At 34.4% G+C, this 13583-nt stretch overlaps 1 protein-coding gene across 1 annotated transcript; it reads left to right on the forward strand.

Annotated features, from left to right (window-relative positions):
• Positions 1–1314: 1314 nt before the first annotated feature.
• LOC120356003 lies at positions 1315–9746 on the forward strand. The gene is made up of 3 exons (XM_039444779.1): positions 1315–1619; positions 5300–5468; positions 9316–9746. Exons 1-3 carry the CDS (start codon positions 1521–1523, stop codon positions 9372–9374), a joined length of 327 nt encoding a protein of 108 aa, XP_039300713.1. The 5' UTR covers positions 1315–1520; the 3' UTR covers positions 9375–9746.
• Positions 9747–13583: the final 3837 nt, after the last annotated feature.

Here is a 13583-nt window from a genome sequence, read left to right on the forward strand (position 1 = left end):
TAGAGCTATCACCTTCCACTTCTGTTTTCGGAAGTGCTTAGTGAACAACTATCTCATATATATATATATATTGTTATTTTTGTGTGTGGCGAAAAAATATCGTTCGCACCACTGGCAAAAATGTTTTTCCGGCTCTCAATCTTTTCTAGTCCTCGGCCTACGGCCTCGGACTTGAAAACCGATTTCGAGCCGGAAAAATCTAATTTTCTGCTCTAGACCTAGCTCCGCAGTGCAGGCTGGTTGCTTGGCTGAATCGGACTAGGCGCTGAGACAGCAAATAATAGCAGCGTTGGTGGGAATGCGAGCGGCCGCAGTAACATCTACCCAGCAATGGTCGGCGTAGTTCCGCCTAGCGTACAGACGAAAGATCAACCAGTCGGTTATTTGATCCCTCCAGCCAGGCTCAGCCAAGCAGCCGAGACAATAGAACAATTTGGAGTGGCGGTCTTATTCGCGTTCATCAGCAGTTTTCTTTCTCACGATTAATTTGATTTTTGTGTGTCAATAATAACTCCAGTCACCAGTAAAGAGTTACCAGAAACGTGGTTTACTACCATATTAATGACTTTTCATGATGATTTTTAATTATTTAAAAACATTGTTGACATTCTGAGCCTTCAGGCTAAACTTGGGGTCGCTGAAAACGAATCTGCAATCAGAATTCTCTATCACGAAAAATAACGAAAAAAATCCAGCTGTTGATCTTTCGGCAACCGTTAACAGTCATCCTGCAATGCGGCCGAAACACTTCCAAGCCAGACACCCATCTCGAATGACAACAACGCCAAGCTGTAAGAAACAGGAAGAAACCATCCTGCACTGCGGCGCTAGGTTAGGTGCGAAATATACTATTCTGTCCTGCAGAGTAGAAGTGGAAAGCAGGGGTGTAGCTTGGTGATGTGAGCGACTAATATTCGGGAATGTAGATGTGGAGAGCTATTAACGGCTTCTATGGCCAGCTCTTACTATTAGTTCACTTTTCAACAATTTTTTCACATCTTAATGAAACTGATGAAAAGTGACCTTATAATAACAACTGGCCGCCAGTAGCTTTTGGTCTCTACATTGTTCGTCTATGAGTATCTTTAGAAAATGTTGGCAGGCATTAGGGCCATACTATATTGAGCGTTTTAGAGTCGGCAGGGGAGGAAGCTCTCCGATTGGCTGATTGTGATGGCGCCTGTAAAAACGCCTAGTATGGTCTGGCCCTAAGAAATAATGGGCCTGTTACAAGCTCATGAAATCATACTATCACAGTTCCTCTAATTGACTAGTACTAGAAGTTTTTCTTGTATGTAGAATGCAACTAGTTCTGATTACTATAAATTACATCATTACAATTAGTAGAATATTTCATTATATTTATGGCAATAGATTAGAATACAGTTAGTTTGAGTAGAGTGAGATAGTGTTCTGTTTTGCATGGTCGGGTAGCGTCGGGTAGAAAGTTAGTGGCGGTGACGCCAGGGACGCGCACGGGCCCGCACGCGCTTACCAAGAGCAAGACGCTGCCTCGCTCCATGGGGTCTAAGGCCTACAATGTCATCCCCGCCTCCGCAACCGCCCCTCAGCCCGCCAAGCATGCGCACACGCCGCCCGCCATCAAGCGACAGATATCGGTATTCTACAATCATTTATATCGTAATAAGCCATATAGTTATGTAAATCGTCTGAAAAAATCTGTTTCGATCGTTTAATTTATTTTATAATATTAATTGAAATTATTTGGGATGTAACAACAGGCTCAGCTCAGCTCAAAACTGTTCATTACCCCATATTTCTATAGATTTGAATGAACCAAAAAGTTGGTTATCTTTCACTTCATCAAAAGAAATATGATATCGCACTTGATTAAATATCCTCAACGATTTAGTAGGCTATTACTAATAAGATTATTTTTTATGTATAAGATTAAAAGAGTACGAAATTTGGGTTGGATTCAGGAAAGTTACCTAGTGTAGGGGTATGGTATGAAAAAATAAAGGAAGAGAAAGTTGAAAAGAGAAAAAGAGTTAGTAGAAAAGTTTAGCTCAAAAATGATAATTTGAGCAGAATAATTTTTCACAAGATTTTTGAATGTATTGCAGCGATCATACAAGGGGTCAAGGAATGAGTTTAGTGTATTGAACAATCTCATTGTTCTATTTAGGTAAGAATTGAAATGGTGAGCAGTTTTGACAATCGGTATTTGAAAAAGCATATTGAGCATTAAGTCTTGGTCTATTGCATAGAACATGGAAATTCAACAAATTGATGAAATCTGTCATGAAGACATTATTATTTAGAGTTTCATGTAATAATAATGATAATTATGATCCAATGTATCTTGATTTTGATTACTCTCTTATTTGGGTTTCTATGCCCTCTAGAATCGTTGAGTTCTTTTAGTTTTGGATGAAATTGTATCAAACAGTTGTTGTATTCAGCATTAAATCACTCATGAGATATTTGAGACACTCGATGCTCTCTTGTCTTGAATTACACCAAACATGAGGTTTGAAACCTATCATAAATCCACTGTTGCATAAACTACTAAAATACTTGAACTAGAGTGAGTTATTAGGTCACTAGCAATGCTAATCAAAGATTAATACCTAGCTAGTCCAGTCACTATATACATTGGTGCATGCAATTTATATTGTAGTTATGATTTTTTAATACCTATATTACTTGGGTACATAAGAGAAGTTCAGAACCAATTTCTTCATGCAAAATTTCCTTGTTCTAGATACAGGGTGGCCCAAAACCTAGTATTTTCGGCTCATTTTCCAGTTTTCAGCAATTTCTGTCTCGTAATCGGACAGAAAAATGTGCTCTCGCCTTTTTTTTTAGATCATAAAGTTCTGAATGAAATGAGATCATTTGGAACTCTCTTCCTCCAATGAGTACTGAGTTATGATTTTTCAAAAATGAGTGAAATTTGAAAGAAAAATCAATTTTGATGAATTTTAGATTTTGATCAACAATATCTTCCGATTGTTAACATTTAGATGTATAATTCAAAATCCCTCTGGGCGTATTTTTGTGCTCTACAATCTGAGATCAGGGAGAGCGCTCTATCTCGAATAGATTTCCAGGTACACCTGACAACAATGCTCCTTGTATTGTGAAAAACACCTAATTTTCAGCTTCAACCATCATCACCAACTACATAGTCTTCACATTGATATTTCGCACAATGACATAAGTTCATAAGATTATGTTCTATGAGAATCACCCGTTAGATGCACTTCATTTCAGTATTTCCTAGTGGAGAGGCGCGCTTAAGACACCTCAAGGATCAAAATTTCAAACACTTATAACTTCTGACACAGTGCTCAGATTTCAACATGCTACACTACATTCTTCTCGACTCGTCAAGGCGGTCCAGAATCATGCATCATGAGTCAAATTCAGTCGAAAAATGAAAAATTTATTGTTGAGTGTACTTGAGCCCATATACCAATACTTAAAAAATTGCCGATTTCTATATCCAAAGCTATGTATCTCTGTAACCCCTCCTTATAAAAATCATTACTTGATCTTGAAATGTGAAATAGCATTTTTTCTTTCATCTGCTGTAAACGATTCATGAAAAAAATGTTCGTAAAGTGAGATTTGATTGTTGAAAAAAAATCCGGAAATTGTAGATATTTTTCTCATATCAACAGTTTTGGCAGTTCTATGATATGCCCGAGTGATCCAAGATGGATTTTAGGCAGCTGAGCTCGTAGAGGATGAATTTATCTACAATTTGGAATCAATCGTGAGTTTCTATGATGTATCAGATCGTTTTAGAAACAAAATCATGCATCATAAGTCAAATTCGGTCGAAAAGTGGAAAATTTATTGTTGAGTGTACTAAAGCCATATTCCAATACACAAAAAATGACCAATTTTTTTAACAAAGCAATGTATCTCGGTGACCCCTCATTATAAAAATCATACTGATTTTGAAATGTTACAATATAATTTCCTCTTTCACTGCTGTAAATGATTTATGGAAAATATTTCGTGGAGTGAGATTTGATTGTTGAAAAAAAATCCGGAAATTGTAGATATTTTTACCATATTAACGGCTTTGGCAGTACTATGATAGGGAAAAAGATTCAAGATGGATTTTAGACAACAGAGCTCGTAGAGGATGTATTATCTACAATTTGGAATCAATCGAGATTTTTATGATGTATCAGACTCATTTTAGAAAACTGATCAAACTCTTGATTCTTGAAAAAATGTAAAAACTTGAATCGCCATTTTTGAAACTTTCTGTAACTTTCGAATGGTATTGGAATTGAAAGTATTATTATTGGAGTGGGTAGAGGGGGATGATTCACATCTCACTAGATTTGGAAATTTATCAGAAGTATTTCAAAAGTCATGCAGCTTTGAATATAGAGATTGGCCATTTTTTGTGTATTGGAATATGGGCTTAGAAATGAATTTGACTTGATGCATGATTTAGGAACACCTTGACGAGCCGAGAAGAATGAAGTGTAGTACGATGAAATCTGAACATTGTGTCAGAATTTATAAGTGTTTGAAATTTTGATCCTTGAGGTGTCCTTAATCGCGCCTCTCACTAGTAAATACTGAAATGAAGTGCATCTAACGGGTGATTCTCATAGAACATGATCTCATGAACTTATGACATTGTGCGAAATATCAATGTAAGGACAATGTAGTTGGTGATGATGGTTGAAGCTGAAAATTAGGTGTTTTTTACAATACAAGGAGCATGTTGTCAGGTGTACCTGGAAATCTTATTCGAGATTTACCTGATTCAGATTGTAGAGCACAAAAATACGCCCAGAGGGATTTTGATTATACATCCAAATTGTTAACAATCGGAAGATTGTTGATCAAAATCTAAAATTCATCAAAATTGATTTTTCCTTCAATTCACTCATTTTGAAAAATCATAACTCAGTACTCATTGAAGGTAGAGAGTTCCGAATGATCTATTCTATTCAGAACTTGATCTAAAAAAAAGGCGAGAGCACATTTTTCTGTCCGATACGAGATTTGGCAGAAATAGCTGAAAACTGGAAAATGAGCCGGAAAATACGAGATTTTGGGCCACTCTGTATCTAGCACAAGGAAATTTGCATGAAGAAAGAATGGTTCTGAACTTCTCTTATGTACCCAAATATATATTAGAAAATCATAACTACAATATTAATTGCAAGCACACCCCTTTTTTGTCTATATTGACTGGACTAAGCGTTATTTCTCATTTTCCAGCTTTTAGCTTATTTTGGTATATTTACTATAATAAAAATATGAATGTAATTAGTTTCTTGAATTAATTATGTGGCAGGGCCCCAGCAGTTCACCTATGCATAAGCCTGCAGCAAGTAGAACAAATCGTCCAACATCTCTGAACAGCAATGCATTCGCGGTGTGGATCCCAAGCTGGCTCAACTGGTGCTCGATGAAGTTCTCGAGGAGGTTCACCCGTTCTTTGGGAAGACATAGCTGGACAAGAGGTACATATAAAATTATAAATAAAATAATTATATATAAAATAGTATTCTCAATAGTCAATCAATTTCACTGACTCAACATGTATTCATATTAGCTCACACTGTCATAAAAAAGCAAAATTAAAAAATCATCATAATGTATTATTCATGCTATGAAAGTATTGCTATTTTCCCCAGATTTATGTATAATAAAGGTTAGCTTTAATTCTAATCTAATGATTCCAAAGAACCAAAAATTAATTTTCCAATAATTAATCAAATCGCAATAATCTATATTATGGAAATGAAGAGTAAATGGAATACCAAGCTAATAGTGTAATTCTTAGATGTAACTTGATTTATATCAGCAAACATTTTCAAATCCCATATCCTACAATATAACTAGGAGTAAAATGTGAAAATAAAATAAAACTAGTGACCCCCTGGGTTGGAGAACTCGCTCAAGAACTGTTGTATTATAATCTTTGAAACCAGCACTTTAATCTTACAGAGTTGATGAAAATTATGAAAACAGCTAAATATTCCTCTTATAAGAATATTTTGACTGTAGGTTTTATTGGGAATCCTATTTGAAATGAAAAATTACTCTTCAAAATATTACTTTGTCGCTTCAACACCTTTGACCCTCTGATGAATCTAAAATCATTTTTTAAAATTGGAAGATGGTCATATGATACATGATTTCGATACCGAGTTCCTCGGAAAATAAATAATCTTCAATGTTTCTTTCCATTACGAACTATTTGTTAATGATCACTTTAAAATACAGAGTGAGTCATATTGAACTTTCCGGTTTTGGAAGGAAGTTGCACGAAGAAGGAAGGAGCAGAAGGGCAGGGATGGTGTCATTAGACGCGCCATGACATGCAGTTTTAGTGTGAGCAATGGCTTGGTCGGGACAACATCGTGCGTTCGTAGTTGAAGAGTTTTTTAAAAATGGCGGCTCCCGGCTCCGTGATCACAACTCAGCGTGCGTTCCGTTTAAATTTTTCTATTGGTCGCCGTGATCCCATTCCTACTGGACCAACAATCAGAAATTGGGTATCAAATATTAGAGCAACATCATCTGCATTAAAAACAAGACCACAAGGCCGAATTAGGATGTCTAATCTTTCGATTTTTTTTATTGTTTGGTTTGTAATTTACTCGACCTGCAGACCTTAGCAAAGTGCCCTGTTTTCCACAATTATGACAAATTGTATTTTTAGCTGGGCAGCTGACCCGAGGATGTTTCAGATTACCACAAAAATAGCATTTTTCATTAGCAGCAGCTAATAAACAGTTTTCTGAATCAGTATTCTGATTGCTTGCTTGAGTATTTTGGGAAGAAGTTGCATTTATTGGGATGAAGATTGGAAGCTAATGATTGTGCATATGCAAGTTCCAGGGATCTGGCTTGACTATATGCCTCTTCTAGTGTTAATGCAACATTCTCTAGTAAACGCTGGCGAATTGTAGGAGACTTCATTCCAGCAATAAATGTGTCACGATATAAATCATCCCTATTTCTTTCAGCTGTCACAGCTTTAAACTCACAGTCCTTACTTAATAGTTTTAAGGCATGAGATATTGATCAATAGTCTCATCAGGCTGTTGACGTGCAGATAGTTTATGTCTTGAAAATATTTCATTTACAGGTTTTACATAGATTCTCCTTAAAGTAGATATAGCATCATTATACGTACCACTTTCGCTTATGTACTCATAAATATCTGGAGTGATGAAGTTGATAGTGTTTTGAGCTTTCAGAGTCTGATGATTGTGGTGCGATACTGGTAATGAAGTTCTGAAAAGTTTTGTGCCAATGTGTCCATTCCTTGCTTGCAGTTGATAGTTTGGATCCACACTAATCTTGTCTGGCTTCAGTATCGTATTCATTTTAATATCAAGTTATTAAATTGTAATAGGAATGAGAGTAAACACGACATAAGTATTTAATACCTTAAGAAAGGTTTTTAATAACTTGAACTATGCAGGTTTCGAATTGGAATGAGTTTGTTTGGAGACTTAGTAACAGTAATAAAAAATTCAAAAAATATGTTGTTATACTACACCCACCATCGATAGAACCCTCCCAGAGAGTCATTCTCCCAAAAGTCCCAAAAATACCCTTGGAGCTTTCCTCTCCAGCCCCCTGAAACATGAAAAATGCAGGTAATCATGGGAAATCGATTATCTCCTCAATAACCATTAATCCAAGACAGTTCTGTTATATGTCATTCGATTCCTTACATTATGGACTACAATGTAGTTATATTCATTTTTTCAATAAATAAATAATTTTCTTGATAAAAAATATATATGTAAAAATTTAGGAGGTATGAGATTTGATTTTTTTTGTTTTCCTCGATTAACTTCGAAGCAAGTATTTAAAGAAAATGAGCCAAATAGGCTCAATTAATTTAGCACTTTAATTGCGAATCCATTGATGTATATATTATGAATGTGCGAATCAATTTGACGCCGTGGAAGGGGAAACAGTCGACGCGGAACAGCGCGGCTGACTCTCTTCGCCATAGTAAACAGCAAGCAGGAAATCAATTATCGGGGAGTCCGATCTCACTAGGCATCAAACCTGCATCCTTGTAGAAACCAATCTGAAAAAACAAACCAATTATCTCTGTAACCATTGATCGAAAAAAAATCTATCATATGTCATTTGATTCATTACATTATGGACTACAATATTAGTTGTATTCATTTCCTCAATAAATCGAACAGTTTCCTTCATAAAATAATATTTAAGTTAAAATTTAGGGGTTTTTCGATTTGATTTTTTTTTCTCCGATTAACTTCGAAGCAAGTAATTTAAAAGAAAAATGAGTCAAGTTATTATTGTTGTCACTTTTATGCGAATCCATTGGTGTATATTGTTATGTATTTGCGATTGATTTGACGCTGTGGAAGGGGTAACAGCCGACGCGGCTGACTCCCTTCACCATAGTAAACAGAATAGTACTGCTTTCTACATTGCATCTCATTTACACTATGGCGCAAGAGACAATTAATTTTGTCTATTGTTTTGACATGCGTGAATATAGAATTTCAAATTTAAAATTTAGAATTTCATGGTATAAAAAATATTATAATTTTCTTGATTTAACCACGCTGATGATAAAATCAGGATTTCGTTGTCTGCTCACAGATTTTATTATATTTGAAGTGTGCCTTCTCAATACAAGTCAGAGGTATCACAATTGATAACTTTAGTTTCAGATATTTATGTTTTTCAATGAAGTTGATGATATATTATGTTCCGACTTCTTCATCTTATTTTTATTTCGTGAAAAATAAGATTCAAAATTTCTTTCATAGCTTTTTTGTGTTTTTTCTTGTTTGATTACTCTTTATAATTTAAACACTTGATAAGGAATTTAATATCATCAGATCATGTAAACAATGAAAATAAAAGGGTGGGCCCACCTGTGATACTATATGATTACACTGTACTCCTGATAAGTTGAAAATTTTCATGATGAAAGTAGAGTGATTTGTTGCTCATTCGGTTTAAATATTAACAAATGTTACCAAATATTACCAATATTATCACATACAGTGAGAACAAAATTATTCTGAAGCTTTCTATTCTCACTGAACTTCATGTTCAGTCAATACCAAGCCAGAATTGCAGTCCCGTTCATAATCATTATTATCAGAGCATTCAAATTGATGCTATGTAAATATAACTATGGACTATCCCCATCTCACAATTTCCCTATTTATCCTTATCGTGATTTAGAATGAAGTAGTTTATGTCTATAATCACAAAAATGAATTTACAGTACCTATAATAAATAATATTACGAAAAACAAAATTTCAAATTTTTTAGTAATAATCCAACTTTTCTAGGTACGAATTTCAAGGCTCTCAATATGACTTCTTCTCAATCACAGGCAGAATTCCAATGATCATCATAATAGTAATTTAAAAGAAAATTTTTTGTATTGTACATTGCTCGACATAAGATGAACTACATCCTTAAGGTAATAACTTATTTAGGATTATCATGTTTATGAATAAAAGCGAGTCTGTGATAAGAAGAGATTGGTCAAACTGAAATATAAAAATGATATACAATGCATATTTCTGATCAACTCAAATTAAAAATGACAGTATCAAGCCGAAATGAATTGAGCAACTGAATTCCAAAATGACTATCCACTGTACAAATTGCACTGTGATTTCCTTTTACTCCCAATGGATTAAATTGCTTGACCCTTCAATGTAACAATTATTGTAACAAAACCAATGGAATGTGAACGTCATCCAAATAGCCTTTCAATTTTAATTTTCAGATCATGATATTAATAACAAACCATTCTTGAGAGAATAGTGATGAATTGCAAACAGTTCATGTAACATTGATACAAAGCGATACAATGGAAAAACAACATCGATTAATTTAAGACTGGACTGATCAAATTCATATTACTGTACTTTCAAAGCTTATAAAATGTAAAACTAACATTTCAATTTTCTCTACTGGAGCAAAACATCGATAAAGGAAAGCCCATTATAACCACAAAATACTTGTACTAGAATTCACTTGAACTAACTAACTTCAACCCATCAACGATCACAATGAACTAGAATGATATAAAAACTATGAAATTGATAATCAGGTGCATTTTAAATAACTTCACCCAACTAAATCTGTGAATGCCAAGTCATAGGAAATAATGTTCAATACTTCAATAGATTTAATTTGAATGCTTCAACATATAAATAGAAATTGATCTATTCTTTTGGTGCCAAAATCAATATCAATCGACATCAAGAAAAGCTTCTGCCAACTTTGTAATTCCAGTATGATTCCGCTCATGCTTTACTTCCATTTATAAAGTTCTCATTAAGCCATTATGTAATGAATGACAAGATGCGAGTGGAGTTGAAGAATCGATGTGTTAACAAATTAATAATAGAAGATGATGAATCTCTTCAATTCATCTACTTTATACTTGGTTTATGATTATTTACGAATTTTCCATCTCCAATGGACCGTACATCTGGTTTTCAATATTGAATATTCAATATTTTCTATCCTACTTGATCAACTTGTGATTACGAGAGTAGAATGTAAAACACTTTCATGATCTTCCCACTTTTTATATGCTCACTTTTCCTAAATTTGTATGTTTGCAAGGCTTTTATCTTTAGAATCTAATGAATTTTCATATTGGACTGTTTAGATAAATGTAGATTCAACTAGTAAGAACGCAAGATTAGCTACTTTACAGAGAGAATCAGACAAAAATGAAATCATAGAGAGTCTCAACTCAACAAGCCCAATTTATAAGTGTTGATGCTTCAGCCGTCATATATATTTTGCCTAAACTGTAAGAATATTATCAACCTAGATGGAGAATATTAACTGTGGAAAACAGCAAACAAACTTGCGCCATAGTGTAAATGAGATGCAATGTAGAAAGCAGTACTATTCTGTTTACTATGGTGAAGGGAGTCAGCCGCGTCGGCTGTTACCCCTTCCACAGCGTCAAATCAAATCGCAAATACATAACAATATACACCAATGGATTCGCAATAAAAGTGACAACAATAATAACTTGACTCATTTTTTACTTTCCTTGCCCTACTACCATAGGTAAGGAAAGTATTGCTTTCCAAAAAAAATTAAGGTACCCCAATTTCAAGTTTTCTATACGTTTCAAGGTCCCCTGAGTCCAAAAAAATGATTTTTGGGTGTTGGTCTGTGTGTGTGTATGTGTGTATGTGTGTGTGTGTGTATGTCTGTGAACACGATAACTCCATTCCTAATTAACCGATCGACTTGAAATTTTAAACTTAAAGTCCTTATACCATGAGGACCCGACAATAAGAAATTCAATAAAATTCAATTCAAGATGGCGGAAAAAATGGCGGATAATTAGTAAAAAACCATGTTTTTCACGTTTTTCTCGAAAATGGCTCTAACGATTTTCTTCAAATTTATATCATGGATAGCTATTTATAAGCCCTATCAACTGGCATAAGTCTCATTTCTGGGAAAATTTCAGGAGCTCCGTAATATTCTTGAGAAAAATGGCGGAAAATGACTAAAAAAACATGTTTTTCACGGTTTTCTCGAAAACGGCTCCAACGATTTTCTTCAAATTTATACCATGGATAGCTATTCATAAGCCCTATCAACTGGCATGAGTCTCATTTCTGGGAAAATTCCAGGAGCTTCGTAATTTTTTTGAGAAAAATGGCGGATAATGACTAAAAAGCCATGTTTTTCACGGTTTTCTCGAAAACGGCTCTAACGATTTTCTTCAAATTTTTACCATGGATAGCTATTTATAAGCCCTATCAACTGACATGAGTCTCATTTCTGAGAAAATTACAGGAGCTCCGTAATATTCTTGAGAAAAATGACAGTTACTAAAAAACCATGTTTTTCACGATTTTCTCAAAAACGGCTCTAACGATTTTTTTCAAATCCATACCCTGTATAGTTATTTATTAGCTCTATCAACTGACATGAGTCTCTTTCCTGGGGTACTAATGGGGGGTCCACCCAATCCTTGAGAAATGGACTTTGTAACCTCCTTCTCGTGCATGAGATAGGTAGGTACACGGTTTTTAATTTTTCTTCTTCCATATACCGTGGGTACGGTAGGTAGAGCAGTTTATAAAAAGAACACAGTCATAGTCAAGATATTTCATCTGTAGAACAGCTGTTTGACGAATTTCAAAAAAATCATTGAATTTCACAATTACATAAAGGAAAAAGTACTCTGAAAACAATTGTATATACACATATACAGTAGCCTGATCGTAGTTGCAAATATGTTGCCGTCAATCGTCATTATGTTATTCCCCTAAATTATTCTCGTTTGATAATGAGGCTTATCGTTCAATGAGCAAGGAAAGTTGTGTGAGTGTACCACACCAGATTTTTTCTTTTAAATTACTTGCTTCGAAGTTAATCGGAGAAAAAAAATCAAATCGAAAAACCCCTAAATTTTAACTTAAATATTATTTTATGAAGGAAACTGTTTGATTTATTGAGGAAATGAATACAACTAATATTGTAGTCCATAATGTAATGAATCAAATGACATATGATAGATTTTTTTCGATCAATGGTTACAGAGTTAATTGATTTCCTGTTTACTGTTTACTATTGCGAAGAGAGTCAGCCGCGCTGTTCCGCGTCGACTGTTTCCCCTTCCACGGTGTCAAATTGATTCGCACATTCATAATAATATTCATCAATGAATTCGCAATCAAAGTGGCTAAATTAATTGGGCCTATTTGGCTCATTTTTCTTTAAATCACTTGCTTCGAAGTTAATCGAGGAAAACAAAAAAATCAAATCGCAAACCCCTTAAATTCTTACATATATATAGTTACATATAAGTTATATGAGTGAAAACTGCATAGAATCACAGTTAACTTGTTTAGTCAGCATAGTCATAGTGGAAGACAATATTGTATTCAGAGCTCAGTTCCTTGCTAGCGCACATAGCGAACGGACCTCATGTTAAACTTTGTAATGTTTTGTAATGAATAAAATTGTTTTTTAAAAAGTAATTTATTTATTGATAAACTTTAACTGGCACAGTCGGTAGGGCGACTTCAGAATTAGTCAATTCGTGAAATTTAGTGAAAATAATTTTCCGAAACATTGAAATAATTCGTTGGTTTTCACCATTGAGAAGTCGTCGCGAACATCATTTGTGTCAAGTGAATATTGCCACAGAGAACTTCATTTGTGTCAAGTGCATATTGTCATCAGTGAATAGTGTTAAGAAATCATAGTGCAATGTTGGATATTATCTTGTGAGTAGAAACAATTATTATCTTTTAAACTATTTATTATTGTGACATTTTGACCCACATATTCATTATTAAAAATGAATCCACCAGCACCACCTGCCCCTAAATTGCCAGCAGCAGGATCTTGTGTACCAGAAGGTACTACTCCTGTTCTCAAGAAGGAGTATCTTGACATGATTCCTGAGTTCTTTGGAGAACCAACACTGTTGAACAGATTCATAACCATTGTAGATAAGTTAGTATCTAAGTTTTATGTAAAAAGTAACCCAGATGATTTTCAAAATGAGTATTTGTATTCATCAATTCTATCTAAAATCAAAGGACAAGCCAATGAA

Source organism: Nilaparvata lugens, unplaced genomic scaffold (genome assembly GCF_014356525.2).
Source record: "Nilaparvata lugens isolate BPH unplaced genomic scaffold, ASM1435652v1 scaffold5489, whole genome shotgun sequence".
NCBI lineage: Eukaryota > Metazoa > Arthropoda > Insecta > Hemiptera > Delphacidae > Nilaparvata > Nilaparvata lugens.